Raw genomic sequence first — 20,063 nt, 5'->3', positions numbered from 1 at the left:
TTTCCAAATTGAATCTTTTAAGATAACAACTGTGCAAAGCTCACTTTTAGTATTGTTTAGCTAAGAATAAAAAATTATTAGCCAGCATACAAGCATTAACTTACCACGCTCAAAAGGGGACATTTAGGCTTGAGGAGATAAAGAAGAGTGTAGGAACTTAGTCCAGTGGTGTTAAAGCAAATAAAATGTATTACCATAAACTGCAAAACTCATTTTTGCCAATATACAGACCTAGCAACTTATTTAAGTGGAATAAGATAACATTGTGCTGTCTCTTTATTGTGAAATGCTATTTGTGATCCTTTTTAGCGGACCAATGTTCATAGAGTAAGACGGAGAGTCACATGTATGAAGACACATCTGAAGTCTTGAAAACTAAGTGACTACATCTCTGTGTATGAATTTTGGTCCCTTAAAAAGGTATAGTACTGCTAACTACTTTAGACTATCTTTACTGATAGTATATATACCGTATTGGCTCGGATATAGGCCGCCCCCGTATATAGGCCGCACCCTAAAAGTTTGGTGCTTTTTTAAAGAAAAAGTTTTTTTCTTTCAAAAAGCACCAAAAAAACATGCTGCCACTCTGTCCCCCCCCCGAGATATGCTGCCACTGTCCTCCCTCCCCGAGATATGCTACCACTGTCCTCCCCCCCCGAGATATGATGCCACTGCCCCCCCCCGAGATATGCTGCCACTGTCCCCCCCCCAGATATGCTGCCACTGTCCCCCCCCCGAGGTATGCTGCCACTGTCCTCCTCCCTCCCCGAGATATGCTGCCACTGTCCTCCTCCCTCCCCGAGATATGCTGCCACTGTCCTCCTCCCCCCCCGGAATATGCTGCCACTGTCCACCTCTGCCTCCCCCCCCCCGACTTACCGGAGCAGACTCCCGGGTGTCTTGCGGGGCCGGCGGGGGACATCTACGCAATACGCATATACAACTTCCGGTGCCGGCACTGGATGTGCCGGCACCGGAAGTTGTATACGCGTATTGCGTAGATGTCCCCCGCTGGCCCCGCAAGACACCCGGGAGTCTGCTCCGGTAAGTCGGGGGGGGGGCAGAGGTAAAACGCATCGTGCGGACGGTCCGCACGATGCGCTTAGACAACCTCCCGTGCCGGCACCCCCCCCCCCGTGGGAAGTGCTGGCAGGGGAGGCTGTCTGAGGGTATCGGGGAGTAGAATGCAGGTCCCCTGCACCGCTGCAGGGGATCTGTATCCTAACCCCGCTGCCTGCCCGGCGCCCGGGACTGCATGTCCTGGGCGTCGGGCGCTAGACCCCGAATATAGGCCGCACCCCCACTTTAAAGACTTAAAGTGGGGGGAAAAAGTGCGGCCTATATTCGAGCCAATACGGTATATAGAGCAATATCTAGGAATTGGAGCCAAGCATATTTCCACCCATGCACTGAACTGGTATAATTGTTTTATAGGGTGTGCCTTTCTAGCTAAAATGATAACCATGCAAGAACGAGTTAGTCAGAATCAGATAATACCCTATTGGAGGAAATGTTTTTGGACTGAGCCCTGTGAATATTATTGAAAAATAGAGCCCTGGACCTGCATACCTAGTTTGCTAATATGATCCATTAATTCAGTCTTGCTTCATTATAGACAAGTTTTGTTAATGATTAAATTAATATATAGTTTATTCTTTAGGAGGGTCCTTTAGCAGCTCCCAAAGTGCAAGATGGAAGCTTCCCTACAGAGGAAAGTGCACTGTTAAGCAATGGACCACAGCTGACAGAGGCTAGTACCTCACCGACTACTTGCATGAAACTGGAGAACCTATGTGCCTGTCCTCCCAATGGACTCCTCTCTCGGATTGTCACACATGGTACAGTTCCACTTGTGTAATTATGACTATATGCCACAGTGCAAAACTTTAACTTTGATTTGGTAAACCTAAGTTGTATTATTAATTCTGACATTATACCATTCATGCTTTTATCTGGAATTTGGTGGAGAGAACATCTTTTCATTAGTTTGAATCCCTACTTTCCTTAAAGTACTTTAAGAGCAGTGTAACATTACTCTTTTAGCTACAGGGTACTCCTTAATGAAAGACAGTGCTCCCTCTGTAATGAGCTGTCATGGTCCACATTATACAATTCTGTCACTGAACTGACCCTCCGTGTCATGTTATTTTCTCACCAGCCATCATGGGGGTTCTAGTTTTTGGAGTTGTCTGGTCTATAACTGGTCCAGAGTGTCTTCCTGGTGGAAACCTGTTTGGAATAATTGCCCTGTTTTCCTGTGCGATCTTCGGAGGCAAACTTGTAGGTCTCATTAAGATACCAACTCTACCTCCATTGCCTCCACTCCTTGGTAAGTTGAAACTTTGCCAATATACATGGAATATTTTGCTAAAACTGATTTATATGTTTCTCTACATGTAGCAAATACTTCGTAATATTAATAGTAATAGTTGCAATAATTAATGTGTACTAATGTTTATGAGGGCAAAAATTATTACTTAATATAAATGTTAAGGTGTTAGGTATTTATTCTGTAGTATCCTTTCACAGTTTTAAAAATCCCAGCCGAACCAACAAACAAACAAACGGTTTATTTTCTTCTTCTTCATATATTTTCCTTTTCGCTGCTTTGTGTTTTGTTTATGACTGGGTATTCCCTCACTGTCACAGCTAGTTGAAACCATCAGGACGGAATCTCCATAACACCATATGATTCATATTACAAACATCCTGTGGAATAGGAAAATATATGTTATATGAAATCCATACTTTAAGGTTTGTAAATTTCCTTGTAGAGATAAACATTGTTTTACCATGGTTTGCGTTTGTATTCCCTGTTAATGACAAGTCTTATTAAATTACCCTGAAGCATATTTATATTTTCAGTACCCTATGTTTTTTGGCTCCGTATTCATTGTGGCAAATTTCTAAATGTTCATGGATATTCCATTGGTTGCTATGGTCCACAATTAGTTACTATTCTCACAGATACTATTAGTTACCCACAGAGCTTTTTTCTAGACTTGGACTTGTATGAATTTTAATTTTAACAAAATTTCCTTGCCATTCCAGGTGGCACAGGAGAAGAGAAGGCTCCGCCTACCAGGTAGGGCAGGAAATACTATAAAAAAAGGAGACCTCCCCCTTCCTCCCCAGTGTTGTTTCCTGCCCTACTCAGGTAGCGGTTAGGCTTAAGCTTACCTTTCCTTCCTTTTTTTTTGTTTTCTCGGAGCCCCGGGGGGGCGTCCTTTTCTCATACCCGGCAGCGGTCCCGTGTGGATCCAGGGTTCGTGCGGCAGCCTCGGAGGCTGTAACTCCACGTTCATCGCGGCACGCACACGAGGCTCAGTCCTCGTTCGGCTCTGCCCACAGCCCAGGGGGCTCACTGGGATGTGTATCCTCGGGCTCCAGTTCACTCCGTCCCGGGGAATCCTCAGAGTGCCGCACGGCAGGAGGAGATCTCTAACCGGTTTCTCGGCACTCGTTTGTTCACTCTCAAATTCGGCATCACTTCCGGTGTAGCGACCCGGGGTCACGAGAGGTCAATTGGCTGGGAATTTCCGGATGTGAGGTTTCCAGTCCTGGGCACCTAAATGCCTCTGTATAAAACGCCAGAATCGGTAAGATCTTTCCTTGCTCCTCGTTTCTGTGCTGTAGTATCTACTTCTCTACTATTGTGCCTGCCTGTGCCTGAGGATTGTTTACTGCCATTTAAAGTAGGTGTTTCCCTCTCGGCTTGGAAGGAGTTTCCGTTGCCAATGCCATTGTTTTTCTGCGGTTATATCTTGTGTTTTTTCTCCTCAGTCATGTCAGACAAAAATCCGGATATCCCTCCTGAGGCCTCCCCACATAGAAAATCTGTGGGAAAGACGAAACACAAAGCCTGCTCATCCTGCAAAAAGACCCTGCATGACCCTTCGGCCAAAACGTGCAGCTCCTGCTCTCAGCCTGAAGAAGTTTCTACGACAGAATTTACCTCCTGGTTGAAGGGGGAACTTCAGTCTACCTTTGACTGTTTTCGAGCCATGGCTAGCTCCTCTCAGGCGCCTGTACCCCAGCAACAGCCTTACCAGCAGGGTCCACCAAATTATCTCCCTGATAACCCGGAAGATTATTCGGCTCCTTTTTCTGAATATGACTACCAGTCTTCAGATGAGGACGGGGAGATTAAAGAAGAAACCTTTTTCTTTCCAGTCGAAGAAACAGGGAAACTCATCTCTGCAGTCAGATCTACGTTGAATCTACAGGATGACATACCAGTTGCAAAACCAGATCCTTTTCAGGGTCACTCTAGAAAACCGCAGACCTTTCCAGTCCACGATTCACTTTCTGCCATTATCACGGAGCAGTGGAAATATCCTGACAGGAGCTTTTTCCCTTCGATAATAAGAATTCTGAGGCATGGGAGGTCCCGAAAGTCGACACTGCAGTAGCCAAGGCCACGAAAAAATCAGCCATTCCGTTGGAGGACACGCCCCATTTCAAAGACCCCATGGACCGGAGGGCTGAGAATGCCGCCAAAAGGTCTTTTGAAGCAGCAGCGGCGACCTTTCGTCCAGCTATTGCTATGGCGTCAACTTCTAGAGCCATTAAAATCTGGCTCCAACAGGTGGTGGAAGACCTTGCAGCTATTCCAGGGACTGAGAAGGTCGCAAGAAACCTGTCCGACACCTGCCTAGCAGTTGATTTCATCTCCGACGCCTCCATTGAATCAGTCCGTACGTCTGCTAAAGCCACTGCGCTTTCAGCGGATTCTAGGCGAGCTCTCTGGCTTAAGTCGTGGTCTGCAGATAATGCCTCTAAACACAAGCTGTGCAGCATTCCGTGCCAGGGGAGCCACCTCTTCGGCAGCGATCTAGACGCGATTCTAGAATCCACCACGGGGGACAAGCACTGGTTATTATTACAGAGCTCCAAGAGACAGAGAATCCTACAGGCCCTCAACCTCCAATCAAGACTACCAGTCCTTTCGGGGTAAACCCTACGCAAGAGGAAAATTCCAGAGAGGAAGAGGCAGGGACGGTAAAGCAGGAAGGTTCTGACGCCAGCAGGCTTCGGGTAGGGAGCAGGTTGACCAGTTTCATTCATGCCTGGGAAGAGATCACCTCAGACCCCTGGGTCCTTCGCATAATCGAGCAAGGCTATGCTCTGGAACTTACTCACCTACCTGCCCAGAAATTCCTGCTGTCCATGCCCCCGCAGATACTTGGAAAAGATCGGGCTTCTTCTCCACTCTCAACAACCTAATTCACGAAAGGGCTCTGGTCCCGGTCCCTCATCAGGAGATAGGAGAGGGAACCTACTCCCACGTCTTTGTCGTGCCAAAACCATTCGGGAAATTCAGGCTAATAATCAAGTAAATCAGTAAATCAAATAATCAGGTGAACACCTGTATAAGATACAACAGGTTCCGGATGGAATCCCTGAAGTCCGCCACAGAGATCATTTCTTTGGGGGACTTCATGGTCACCATAGACCTGCGGGATGCCTATTTACATGTTCCCATCAGAAGAGACTACCAAAGATTCCTCCGTCTGGCCGTTCCATTACCTCAAGGTATTCGACATTTTCAGTTTCGGGCTCTTCCTTTTGGAATTGCTTCAGCACCTCGGATCTTCACGGAGCTCATGACGGTGGTCGTGGCCTTCCTGAGGCAAAAAGGCATAAAGGTGGTCCCATATCTGGAGGATTGGCTCCTCGTAGCGGCCTCAGCAACTTTGCTCCAGTCCCAGCTGGAGGTTTCTCTCAGGACCCTCCACAACCTAGGATGGCTAGTAAACATACTGAAGTCACAGTTGCTTCCAAACAGACGTCGTACCTTTCTGGGAATGATCCTCGACTCACACGTACAGAAGACGTTTCTCCCTCGGGACAAGATCCTAAGATTGAGGGAATTCACGCACGCGGTCCTAAAGAACAAGTCAGTGTCCATCAGAGCCATCATGTCATTGCTCGGTCTAATGACCTCCTCCATCTCAGCGGTTCCCTGGGCACTTGCTCACGCAAGACCTCTTCAACAGTTCCTACTGGATCACTGGGATCGCTCCAGGATGTCCTTTCGCAAGAAGGTCTGACTTTTTCCCTTCGTTCGGGAGTCACTCTGATGGTGGCTGACAGCCAAGAATCTTTCACAGGGACTTTCTTGGCAGACGAGAGACTGGGTGGTAATTTCCACCGACGCCAGTTTGAGAGGCTGGGGGGCTGTTATGGGAAGCAATATTACCCAGGGAACTTGGCCTCCTCAGGAATCAGACCGGCACATCAATTTTCTAGAAATGTTAGCGGTCTGGAGGGCTCTAAGGTTCTGGTCTCCAATCCTGCGTCCATCAGCATCCTTTCAGACAACGTCACCGTTGTGGCCTATCTTTCCAAACAAGGTGGCACCAGAAGCAGGCGCCTGCAAACCCTGACCGCTCAGATCTGCTGATGGGCGGAGTTCAGTCACTGCACTCTCTCCGCGGTTCATCTCAGGGGTTCACTGAATCAGGAGGCGGATTACCTCAGCAGGAACTCAGTACTTCCGGGAGAATGGTCCTTAAACAGAGGGGTCTTCGCCTTCATCTCACAGAAATGGGGTACTCCTCGGATAGACCTGATGGCCACACACCTAAACAAACAGGTAAAGGAGTTTTTCTCTCTCACCAGTCGGCCGTCCCCGAGCCCTGGAAGCACTCTCACAGACCTGGGACTTCGATCTCGCATATGTTTTTCCTCCGCTTCCCCTTATCTCCAGAGTGCTCCGGAAGATTCGGGAAAACCCTCAAAGAGTCATCCTGGTTGTGCGTTTCTGGCCTCGAAGAATCTGGTTTTCGCACCTTACCAACCTTGCCATAGACGAGCCCATGCTTCTTCCTCAGGTGAAGGATATTCTCGTTCAAGGCCCTGTTCTCCACCCAGATTCCTCCCGGTTCAACCTCTCAGCATGGCTTCTGAAAGGGAGATCCTGACCTCAAAGGGATTAACTTCAGGGATTCTCTCCAGCCGCAAGAAGACTACGGCTGCTAAATACCAGAAGGTTTGGGAAACGTTCATCTCGTGGTGTAATGGGCACGAAGTATCCTCTCCATCCATCCGTAAGGTGCTGCGCTTTTTACAGGTCCGCTTTGATAAGGGGTTACAACCTGCTATTATCAAGGTCCAGATCTCAGCTCTCAGCAACTTCTTGGACTCCAATCTGGCTTCCCATCCCTGGATCTCCAGATTTTCTAAGGGGATGTGCAGACTTCGCCCTAGGCTCCGTCCGTCGGTTCCACCTTGGGACCTTAACCTCATGTTGCACCAACTCACCACGTCTCCTTTTGAGCCTCTACAGGATACCTCTCTAAAGCTACTCACCTACAAGGTGGTCCTTCTAGTAGCCCTCACTTCCGCTAGGAGGGTGAGTGAGCTCCAGGCTCTCTCCAGAGTGGAACCTTTTCTCAGGATTCTCAGGATTCTGCATTATCCTCCGTTTACCACCAGAGTTTCTCCCTAAAGTAGTCTCACCTTTCCATTCGGATCAGGAGATTGTCTTACCTACTTTATCTCCGGATCCCAAGAATCCCATAGAGCTGGAACTCGACTCGCTAGACCTGCGGAGGTGTATCCTGTCTTATCTCTCGCGTACGTCTGCCTGGAAGAAATCCAACACTCTCTTCCTGTCCTTTGCGGGGACCCGCAAGGGCAGAGCAGTATCCAGGGCTTCCATAAGCCGCTGGCTGAAGGACGCAATCACCTTATGTTACATCTCCACGGGAAGAGTACCTCCCTCCGGCCTGAAGGCACACTCGACCAAATCCGTCTCGACTTCCTGGGCTGAACTTTCCGGGGTGAATCCGTCTCTCATTTGCAAGGCAGCGACCTGGAGGTCGATTCATACGTTCGTAAGGCACTACAGGTTGAATCTTCATCTCTCTGACGAGTCTCAATTTGGTCGTCGTGTCCTGCAGACTGGAATCCTTCCCTCCCTATCTCGCTAATTCTTCTCCTGTGCCACCTGGAATGGCAAGGAAAGTGAGAATTCTTACCTGGGAATTCCTTTTCCTTGTCCATTTCCAAGGTGGCACACTTTTACTCCCGCCCATTAAATTTACTTTTGCTTGTCTATTATTTGCCTGAGTCTTTCTTTTTAACCACACTGGGGAGGAAGGGGGAGGTCTCCTTTTTTTATAGTATTTCCTGCCCTACCTGGTAGGCAGAGCCTTCTCTTCTCCTGTGCCACCTTGGAAATGGACAAGGAAAAGGAATTCCCAGGTAAGAATTCTCACTTTCCCAATTAAAGGTCCTAAAACAAGCAGGGACCCCCAACAAAATAAACGAATAGAAAGCAGAGAGAATTGAATTTTCGTTTGCATTTCATTGCTTTTCCACTCTTACTTACAGTCTGTCACAGACTCTCGCTCTCTGTCCCACTCTCTCTCAATCTTTCCGCCAGCCGCCTCCGTGTCCCTGTCTCCTTTTCCTCGGATTTGTTTCTTCTCTTACCTCTTCTTGTTATTCTGTCTTTGTTCTTCTGCCTTTTCTCTTTGTCCGCCTCACCTTGGTATCAGCTCTGTTAACCAGGCTTTTTGGAATACTTCTGCAAAAGGGCAAGCCACGGCACGCCCCATGGAGACAGCCTCTCCCCAAGGTTCGCGGAAGCTCTTTTGCAAAAGTGCCCCAGGAGGCCTGCTTAACGGAGCTTATACTGGGGTGAAGTGGACAACGAAAGAAGAAAGAAATCAGAAGAACAAGAAGAGGCAGGACAGGAAGTGAAGCTGTGGAAAAGGAGACCGGGCAGAGAGACATTGGATGAGAGTGGACAAGAGTGTAAGAGAGAGAATGAGTGACAACGAATGTCATTTCGGAATGGAAAATTACCTCTGGCTTTTGTCTGAACCGAAAGGGCAAGAAAGGAAAGCAATGGACCAAATACTAAATGCCCCGGCGGAAGTGCCGGCAGCAGCGGAAGTATGCATCAGGCAGACTTCAGTGGCTGCCAGAGAGAAGGATCCAAGTCTCCTGCAGCGCTGCGGGGGATCCTCCTCTCTGGTAGCCGCTGAACGTCAGACAGCCTCTGCTGCTGCCAGCCGGTACTTCCGCCGGGGGCTCTATGGTGGAGCACCGGAAGGTTATGTCACGCCGGCGCTCCGTCATAGAAGCCCCCGGCAGAAGTGCCGGCAGCAGTAGAGGTTGTCTGTGCACATCGTTCAGACGTCCACCGGCTGCCAAAGAGGAGGATCCAGGCTCCCTGCAGCGTTGCGGGGGATCTGGATCTCAGTCTTGTAGTCAGACTTCTATTTGAGGTCTGATTATAAGATGACCTCGAATATAAAACAAGGGGTATTTTTCAGAGCATTTGCTCTGAAAAAAAATCTTGTCTTATAATCCAGAAAATACGATATATATATATATATATAGATATTGTGAGAGATGAAGACAAAGCTCATTACCCACACAGAGACAGAAGAGTGAGAGAAAATACTCCAAACAACCTAGATAGACAACATCAGACAATGACAGCTTTAAAAACGGTAATGCTGTAAAACACATTGCATTGCTCCGTCACAATCTGTTCATTCCTTCCATTGGTTGTAATAATACCTAAAAAGTTGAAGCATGGTTTCAAGTGATTCAGTGATCCCTTTAATCCCTAATTCGTTTTAAAGGTGGTTGCAAATGCGTTGTATGATATTCAACTCTCTGTCTAAATTGAAATATGTTATTGCAGAATCCAGATTGGAACCACAAAAATTAAATCAATAAAAAAACATGCCTCCATGGCGTTCAGTGGGTGTGCAAAGTGTTAGCATGACTTATTGGAATAGGGTTTGACACAATAAATTCCAGGCAAAAATACATTCCAGACCAAAAATGTTTAGACACATCTAAAAAAATGAATACAGGAAGCTGAAATGGACACCTTGGACAAGTGGAGTTATGAAACATAAAGAATAATAGTGACAATTTAATATTTTAACAAACACATACGGAGCCACACTATATTCATTAGGAGTGGCTTTTTGACATTTTAATTGTTCACTTCCATCCCAATATTTGTCACATAAATATAATTTATTTTAAACCTTAACTATATCGTCTGATAAATATTAGCTGCAAAAGCAATACAAATACAATCATTTAACACAGCAGTACAGAGTCATCAAGAGACACATCAGCAGACCTAAAAGTGCTCGTGCTACTGGCTGTACCACATTGGCTACAATAAAAGTAAACTGGCAACAACCTGCGCTGTCATCGGTTCCGTTTACCTGGAAGTTATCAGATGCACAGTGATGCAGATCAGCACCCACTACTGTGATCATGTTTTTGATCTTTTATCCTGGGCATTGAATTACTTGGGACTAAGATTTTAGAATGTGATCTTCATTTTCAGCAAAGTTTTTGGTTTTAGAGGGCTCTTTTAATCTAGCCTCATGTTTGATAAATTGATAATTCTGTGATGCTGTATAAACTCTTAATATCCAAGCATCTGAAACATTAAGTGAATTGCAATGTGTGTGCCTTTACTTGTACATTACTACCCATTAGGGGTTACGTACAAAAAAAGTGGTTATGGTGCATACCTTCGAAAAGTTATCTTATTAACATAGTAACCGATACAAGGGTTGAATCAGATGGAATATTATTATAATTATCTTTTATTTATATAGCGCCAACAGTTTACACAGCGCTTAATGCAATACGACAATAAGACAAACCGGTACATTAGGTGAAAAGAGCCCTGCTCACAAGCTTACAATCTTGAGGGAATGGGGTGAGGACAAACATAAGGCACAGAGAAAAGGTGAGAGGTAGTATGGTGGTTGTATCAGTGACAGGGAAGTTCTAGCAGCTAAGATGGTATGCTTCTCTGAAGAAGTGGGTTTTGAGATGTTTCTTGAATGTTGCGAGGGTGAATGCTGAAGGTTCGGTGGAAGTAGATTTCAGAGATATGGGGCAGCCCGCGTGAAATCTTGTAGATTGGAAAAGGAAAAGGTGATAAGTGAGGAGGAGAGCCTTAGCGCGTGGGAAGAATGTAAGGATCGAGTAGGAGAGTATTTGCCTATGAGGGCAGAAATGTATGGAGGAGCAGTGTTATGGAGGGCCTTATATGTTAGTACCAGGATTTTGAATTTAATTCTAAAGGTAATTGGGAGCCAGTGGAGGTTTTCACAGATGGGGGAAGCAGAAGAGAAGCGGCGTGCAAGGAAGATAAGCCTAGCAGCGGTATTTAGAGCAGACTGCAGAGGAGAGAGTCGAGACAGTGGAATGCCAACCAGAAGAGTGTTGCAGTAGTCAAGACGGGAAATGATAAGTGATTATGGTTAAATGATAAGTATTATGGTTACTGTTATGATATGAATGTTTTTCAAATAACTTTTGATATATAGTCCCCAATGTATTTTTCCACCTTGATTGATTCTAGACTTCTATGTTAGAAAACATAAATGTTGATTTGTTTGAGCTGCAAGTTCCCCGGTTATATATCAAACTGCTGTGGCGCTAGATTCTGCTCCTATTAGTTTTACTACTTATTTAATTTATTTAATATAAGTCAGGTGTACCCAGAAACTGTTGATTTGCATTGGTTGTAAACAGATTTTAACACTCTAATGTACTATGGTAATATATTTATGTTTTCCAGGCATGCTGATTGCTGGCTTTATGATAAGAAATATCCCTTGGGTCACCGACCTAGTTCGGATTGATCATAAGTGGTCTGCTTCTTTAAGGAATATTGCTTTAGCCATCATCTTGGCACGAGCTGGGCTTGGCCTGGATCCTACGGTAAGAAGTAATTTTTTTGGAACTGTATCAGGGATAGAATGAATTTAGTATGTTCTGGGTAGATTTGTTTAGAAATGATAAGGGGCTTCTCCAGGTTGTGTTACATTTCTGTGCATATGCGGTAAATGTATTCTAACCTTACCTACTCTTGTTAGAATAAAATCTCAAATCCTAAAATATAAAAGTATATTTTTCATACAAAAATAGAACATAGTTTTTCTTTATTGTAGGTCCAGACCTTAGTGGGCTGAAAATATGTTGATACAAAGGAACAATACAGTGTTTCCATGTTGTATTTCAGGCTTTGAAGAAGCTGAAGGCTGTGTGTCTACGCCTGTCCCTTGGACCATGTGCTATGGAGAGTTGTTCTGCTGCTGCTCTCTCTCACTTCCTCATGGGACTCCCCTTGACATGGGGATTTATGTTGGGGTAATATATATTTCCTTAGTTTTCAATTTTTTTTTGAACATACATTCTGTTAGCATTTTGGAAGAGGAAAATATGTGACATAAACCTAGTGTACACTCAATTAAACAAAACAGACGAACTATCTGAAAACAAGAATATAGTTTAGAAAGTCTTTGTAGATTGCTCACTGTTATCCAGTTACTTTACTTTTGTACTATGTGAGATGATTCAGGTAATAGGTCTACCTCATTGCTGTACGTGAACTTGCTATTATTTATTTGGTTCATTTAAGTAACCAATGCATATCATAAAGCAGGGGCGTCCAACATGCGGCCCGCGTGAGATCGGCAGCCAGGATCACAAGAGCCCTGCTGCTGCTTATTTGTGGGAGGTCTTATTGTCCTGCACAGAGGAAGCGGGAGGCCACGCCCCCTGCTGAAGTCTGTGAGCGGCATCGAGAGCTGTAGTGCAGGTAAGGGGGTGGGGGTGGTTGTTTGAATGAGTATGCCTGATTGAGGGAATGAATCTGTGAATGAATGAATTTGTGTGTGTGATAGCATGGATGTGTAAGTGCTGGAATCTAGGCATGATGGGACTGTGATTGCTGTTAGCAATCACACTCCTATCATGCCAAGTCAGCCAGTACATGCTGAAACCTGGCTAGCTGGCCCCTTGTTTATTGATGCTGCCAGCAGTATGGGGTCTGCACATCACTTACAGCCACCCTGTACCAGCATGTACTGGCTGACTTGGGATGATAGGAGTGTGATTGCTAACAGGAACCTGCTAACTGCAGTCACAGTCCCATCATGCCTTGGTTCCAGCATTTACTGGTTGTCTGGGTATAAAAAGAGTGTGTTTGCTGTTAGCAATCACACTCCTATCATGCCAGGTCAGCCAGTACATGCTGAAACCTGGCTAGCTGCTTGTGTATTGATGCTGCCAGCAGTATGGGGTCTGCACTTACAGCCACCATGTACTGGCTGATTTGGGATGATAGGAGTGTGATTGCTAACAGCAATCTGCTAACAGCAGTCACAGTCCCATCATGCCTAGGTTCCAGCATTTACTGGTCGCCTGGTATAAAAAGAGTGTGTTTGCTGTTAGCAATCACACTCCTATCATGCCAAGTCATATTGTTTGTTTGTTTTTTGTCCAATTGTGGTGTTACTTTTAACAAAAGTGTGGTTAACGGACTAAAATTGGCCAAAAAAATACAATAACCATTAATTTCTATATGATTGTTGACAGCAATCACACTCCTATCATGCCCAGCCAACCAGGTTTTGTTTCGTTTATTTTAATCTGCATATTTTATTAAAGGCTATATTTTCTCACAGTGAAAAATGAGTGCGGCCCTCGCACGTATACAATTCTGATCAAGTGGTCCACTGCAGAAAAAACTTGGACACCCCTGTCATAAAGTATTAAAACGCTGTGTATCCCGGTGAGCCCTTCTAAAATCAAAACTGTTACAGTATAACACTCTGTCCTCTGAGCCCAAAATGGGCCGTAATTGACCTCCTCTGAAACAAACCTGATAGATACAATTGTTATTTATTTAGAGAGCTGCTCTAAGGCCATTCATAGGTTTACAGTATTGTCTGAATTGACATGTGGAAGTTAATTAATTAGTAAGCAGTGTGCCCCCCCAATTAAAACGCCGTCGTCTCTTTTTTTTTTTTTCTAATAGACTCGGAGGAGAGGCGCCGAGTGGTCGCTGAGGAATAAGTTTTCAGCAACCGTTCGGCGCCTCTCACTCTTCTCCGCGAGGCCTCTGCCTTGGTCATGGTGCCGGCAATTCATGCTGAGCGCCAGAATATGACATCCCACGGCGGAAGTGCCGGCACCGGAAGTTGAATACGCATACTGCCTTTGGGTTCAAGCAGCTTACTTTCTTTGTGAATGTTGGGCCATGAAAAGGTTCTTTGACAAGCTTCTTTGTCATAGGTGGCAGCAATTTGCTGTATACTTAAGATTGCTTCAAATAAAAATAATTGTAACAGTAATTTACATTTTTTGTGTGTACCTTACTTTTCTTCTTAAACTGGCACCACATTAAGAAATATTTGTGGCACAGCCTCTGTTGGCCAGCTTTATTCTATATATACAGCATGGCCGGACTGGCAATCATAGGGCACCCATGGCACTCTAAAGCCAGCGTCCTCCTGATGATGTAAGTTTGTGTGCCATATTTACCCCCAAACAGCTTGTCTGTGCCCCCAAACTGTTTATCTGTGCCTTAAGTGGCTTAAAACATTACTTGTTACAAAAACAATGGAAAGTTTAACCCTTTTTGTATTCTTTACATCTCTTTAATGATTTCTTGTTACAACCATTTAACCCTTTCAATGCAACACATTTTTAATTCCCTCCTATTAATAGTCAAACATAAACAATGTCACATACTTTGCTACAACTTGACACCAGCATATTGAATATTATTAAACATTACATAGCCTGTGGAACTACAATCTAGTATTTGAGAAACAGCTCTATACCATCTGTGCCCCACACATTTTGTCTGTGCCATATTTGTCCCCAAACAGTTTATCAATACCCCCAGATTGCCTGTGCCATCTTTGCCACCTCACAGCTTGTCAGTGCCCCCAAACAGCCTGGCTGTGGCATCTTTGCCCCCAAAAAGATAAGTAGAAGAGAAAATCCTGGTGGTGTTGATCTGGGGAGGGGGGTGCAGACCTTTTGTTCTATAAAAACAAAATTTCTGATGGTGGCCCTGTCCATCATATTTGTGCCCTCTGTGTATTGCTTGTAGAAGTGGAATGTTGGGATATGACATCATATTTTAGCGCTCTACTTCACTCAATGACCCTGAGATTACGAGCAAAAGAGAGTTTTGTACACTGTTAAAAAAACATCCTTATGTTGCCTTTGATCAGTTTTGTCTTAGGTGCTGTATCTCCTGCTGTTGTGGTCCCTTCTATGTTAATCTTGCAGAAGGAAGGATTTGGGGTAGAGAAGGGTATCCCCACATTACTAATGGCTGCTGGAAGTTTCGATGATATCTTGGCAATAACAGGATTCAATACATGTCTAGCAATGGCTTTTTCAACAGGTAAGTTCTTTAAGTATTTTTTTATTTACACAGACTTATTGATTTTTGTGAAAGTAGTAAATTGAGGGTGAAGATACAGAAGGCAAAATAGGGTCAAGTCTGATGCAACAGACTGTCAGCATAGGTTAAGCAGTATATGATGTATCAAAACCCCCAATAAGCATTTAGATGAATCAAATAAAACAAGATATAACTAATTAAGCATAATAGATCACTATCTGATCATCAAAAGGTATGTATGGAGTGAGGGGGATTATAAGTGGGAGGGGAGGAGGGATGGGTTGAGAGGAAATCAAGGAGTTATGATCCCAGAAGAAGGTATTGTGAAACAGAATAGCTCCATTCACTAAGCGGTCAATAAAGATTGCATTTGGGGGTAAGCAATAAACTAAGGCCAGTGGAACCAGGTTCTATTGTACCTCTCCATGTGGTCCTCTGTTTTCAGAGACAATTTTTCTATTACTTGAGTGGATTCCTCCCTCAGCAATAATTCTCAAAAGGATGGAGGCGATGTGTCTCCCCAATGAAGGGGATCACTACCATAGCTTTGGTGTTTAACCCCTTCACGACCTTTGCCGGTTCAGGACCGTCATAACAAGAAGGTCACTAAATGACCTTTGACGGTCCTGAACCGTCAAAAAATTAAATAAGCTTAGAAAGTGATCAAGGATCACTTTCTTCGCTTAAACGGCCTTGCTGCAATGCCTCGATGTCGAGGCATTCAGCAAGGCCGAGATCGGCATCGGGGGCCATGTCTGGCCCCTCCCCGGGGCGTCAACAGCCGCCATACATTGTATGGCGGCGGACGCCCGTTTTAAAAGCGTTTAGGAGGCGATCAACGATCGCCTCCTAAACTTAAATGGTGTCGCTGGAATGCCTCGATCAGGAGGCATCCAGCGACATCAAACACTTACCTCTGGGTGGGCTGTGACCGCTCCGGAGAGCGGTCACAGCCGCCGCTGCCGGTGATCTTCGCCATCAAGCAAGATGGCGGCGGCCCGGGAAATAAAACAATAAAGACGAAAAAGTTCGCTAGAGGGTCTCCAGACCCTCTAGAGAACTGGCTCCACTTGCTGGTTGAATACAGGTACTGCATTCAACCATGCAAGTCAATGGAGCCCAGCTTTCTAATCACTATGTGATTAGTAAAATATTCAAAAAAAATAAAAATAAATAAAAAATGGAAAAAAAAATGTAAAAAAAATGTGCTAACATTTAAAAATAATTATGCAGTGATGTCACTAGATGAACCATCCAGTACCAGCAAAATGTGTAAAAAAAAATATAAAAAAAGTATTAAAAAAATAAAATAAAATTAAAAAATAAAGTTTATTATTTTGAGCAAGTGCTAAAATTTCTCAAAAATCTCAACAAAGAGTTAAAATAAAAGCACTTCAAATACCCAAGGGGTGTCTAATATATAAAAAAAATGGCTGATGGGGTAAATTGGAGTGGCCTAGCTCAAAGATAGGGCATAGGTACAGACTGACCAAAATGGAGAAAAAAAGCGCACTTCCCAAATGTGGCATTTTAAATCTGAAACAACCCGACAAACCCATGCATGTCGGGTATCACTGCACTCAGGAGATGTCCCTGAACACACATTGGCGTGTTGTTTGACAGTGGCATATACCAGAACCTGTATATCTTTAACTAAAGTACAATTTGTGTGAAAAAAAAATGACTATTACAAAGTTTGACAAAGTGTAGTTCTATAATTGGTGCATGGAAAGGGTTAAAATAACAGCATTTGGAATACCCTGGGGTGTCTAGTTTTCAAAAATATATGGTTTGAATGGGTTAAATTGAGTTAACCGGCTTCAAAGATATTCCAAAGAGGAGAGGGAGGCACAATGACCAAATGACCACCTGAATTACGCATGCCCCAAAAGTAGCCTTTTACCAGCCAAACAATCTGACAAACCCATGCATGCGGGGTATCGCTGTACTCAGGAGATGTTGCTGAACACATATTGGGGTGTTGTTTGACAGTGACATATAACAGCACCTGTATATCTATAACTAAAGTACAATTTGTGTGGAAAAAAAAATAAAAAAAATTACTATTACAAAGTTTGACAAAGTGTAGTTGTATAATTGGTGCATGGAAAGGGTTAAAATAACAGCATTTGGAATACCCTGGGGTGTCTAGTTTTCAAAAATATATGGTTTGAATGGGTTAAATTGAGTTAACCGGCTTCAAAGATGTTCCAAAGAGGAGATGGAGGCAGACTGACCAGATTTGTTAAAAAAGATTTGGAAATCATAAAACGCTGCTTGTACTTATTGCCCTATAACTTACAAAAAACAGCAAAAAAACATAAAAACATTGGGTATTTGTAAACTCAGGACAAGTAGTAGAATCTATTTAGCTAGTTTTTTTACTTGCTTTTTTAGGTGAGTAAAAGATTTTTCAAATAAAAGTCATAAAATGTTTTTTTTTCAATTTTGCACCATGTTTTTTTTATTTTTTTTATAGTAAATAAGATGATAAGATGATGCCCATCTTGTCCTGAAAAGAACAATATATAACTTATGTGGGTACACTAAATGGGTGAGGAGAAAATTACAGCTGAACACAAGCACCACAAAAGTGTCAAAACAGCCTCGGTCCCACAGGGTACAAAACGAAAAATGAGCCCGGTCCTTAAGGGGTTAATAACTGACTTTTTATGTTGTTGTGATACTGGCATTGTGGTATGGTGCAGGAATATCGGGGGGGGGGTCGGAAGAAAAGCAAGTGGATTATCTGTAAACATATGGAACGTGGAGTGGGTTTTAGACCAAAAAAGGGTTACAAGAGGGCAGTCCCACCAGATATGAAGTGTGGAACCTAGAGAGGCGCCACATCTCCAGCAAGTCTCTAGGTGGTCTGGAAAGATCCTGTGAAGACGTAAGGGAGAGCAACTTGTATGATATCTCCTGTGCTTTATTATTGCATGAGCATTTATGTGTGAGGAAAAAAAAATTCCCACTGTGTCTCACTTAGATTGATCTGTAAGGCTTTTCCCATTTACCCATGAAAAAAAGCCAACCCGAGTTGGTCAACAACTAGTATAGGAGAAATATGCAATGTGGAGGTAGAGAGTCCCCTTGCCAGGTAATTCTTCAGTGGGATAGATCTGGTATAGTTCTCTAAGAGTTGTATTAAAATTAATGTTCATATTCTGCTATGAGAAGGCATCTTACATTACTGTTATTATGCTTATGTAATTCCTATTTCCCTCCAAATTGCATGTTTATAAAAATACCAATGACAACAGACATTACATATTTAATCAGGATGATTTAAAAGGACACTCCAGCCATCATAGGCATTTTAATACACATGATAGCAGCATAGCCCCAATGCATTTTAATGGTGACTCCCATGTAAATACAAGGGGGCTTCTGCATATGCATTTGCCTTTCCTCGCCCACCCATAGCTATTTCCAATTCAGAAGATGTGTTGGGTTGAACACAGTTCCTTGCACATGATATACTTGCCTCCAGTCAGCTTCAGCACCAGCTAAGCAAATGATGTGGGCTGGGGTCTGTTCAATGGGTGCTCCTTTCTACCACTAATTGACTGCTCTAAGCAAATTTAGGCATATAGAATACAATCTTGAGAGCAACTACTGAAAAGGGACGTCACTTGTGTTCAGTGTCTAATAATCCACTGTGGACTGTTAAGTGTATTTTTTTTCTTATTTCTGAAGTTTTCATTATTAATGCTACTTGGGTAGGGGGATTGCATGCTGAGCTTGCCCTGCGTAATGCATAGTATATACCCCTGGGGATGCAAGGTGAAAAATGTATGTTGGAACTTATTTTCGATTTGCAGGCAACTCATAGATTAATGAATCCATGAGCCTTACTCTTCTGCAGATGAGTGTATATACGAGTTAAATGTAATTATTTGTGAGTGAAAATGCACGTGTATGTATTTTCATAAGTTTGCATAGCTTAAATGTAAATATGTTTTTTATAGGCTCCACCATTAACAGTATTGTCAGGGGAGTGTTGGAAGTGGTGGTTGGTATTGCAGCTGGGCTTGCTTTTGGATTTTTTCTTCGGTATTTCCCGAGCAAAGATCAGGTAAATTTCCTTTTGTCTCATATTCTGATCGCACCCTTATACACATACACACACACACATCAGTAGTCCCTGCACATTTACATTGTTTGGTGGGCTCCCTGTGACACTGGAGAGATAAATTTTTTATGTACTTTAGACAATAAAATTATCTCTTTAGACAGTTCTAAGATATATCAACACATTGTAGATAACGAAAAGATTGCTACCTTCCCTAATGGAATTGTAAAAAGGACACAAAATATTATTGGATTTGATTTAAAAAAACAACTAAACTACAAACCTATTGAGACAACGACATTTATAATAAGAAGATTAAGCTTGTTCACAATTTTTTTTGGGAGAATTGGTATAATATATTTGATGTGACATCCAAAGCAATCAGTCAGAGAAAACTCAATGATGTTCCGTTTGTTATGGACTACAAATTCCCTTAGCCCAAAGGAAATCGATAATCAGTCATGAATACATTTGTCCACAGCAATAATTACTGAACTGTTGAAATAAAACCTGTTCTACTTTTTTTTATTAACTGTAGTTGTTTGTTTATCTTTGTTTTGTGACACCAGGATCCAAAATCGTGTTTTGCAAAATTGCCAAAAATTATTTAGAACAAAAATGAAAGCAAAAAACAGGGTTTTTGCTCCAGTATTCTGTGGGCATTAGCACTAAATTATATGTGTTGACACCAAAGGAGATAGCAGAATGTAAAAGGAACAATATTAAATATTCATTTAGGAGTCACATCACTAAAGGCCAAAGCGATTGGTCTTTTCG

General features: G+C 43.5%; 1 protein-coding gene across 1 annotated transcript in view; it reads left to right on the top strand.

The window, feature by feature from the left end:
• Window positions 1-20,063, top strand: part of LOC149289297 (sodium/hydrogen exchanger 9B2-like) — a 28,338-nt gene that overhangs the window by 443 nt on the left and 7,832 nt on the right. Inside the window, exons 2-7 of the mRNA XM_089490711.1 lie at window positions 1,661-1,838; window positions 2,159-2,329; window positions 11,585-11,727; window positions 12,029-12,156; window positions 15,036-15,211; window positions 19,183-19,289. Coding sequence (XP_089346837.1) covers window positions 1,661-1,838; window positions 2,159-2,329; window positions 11,585-11,727; window positions 12,029-12,156; window positions 15,036-15,211; window positions 19,183-19,289 — 903 coding nt within the window. The remainder of the gene's footprint in view (window positions 1-1,660; window positions 1,839-2,158; window positions 2,330-11,584; window positions 11,728-12,028; window positions 12,157-15,035; window positions 15,212-19,182; window positions 19,290-20,063) is intronic.

This window comes from Sceloporus occidentalis, unplaced genomic scaffold (assembly GCF_023333645.1).
Source record: "Sceloporus occidentalis isolate IW3139 unplaced genomic scaffold, rSceOcc1.0.p SCAF_46, whole genome shotgun sequence".
Lineage (NCBI taxonomy): Eukaryota > Metazoa > Chordata > Lepidosauria > Squamata > Phrynosomatidae > Sceloporus > Sceloporus occidentalis.
This window is presented reverse-complemented; position numbering and strand designations above follow the sequence as displayed.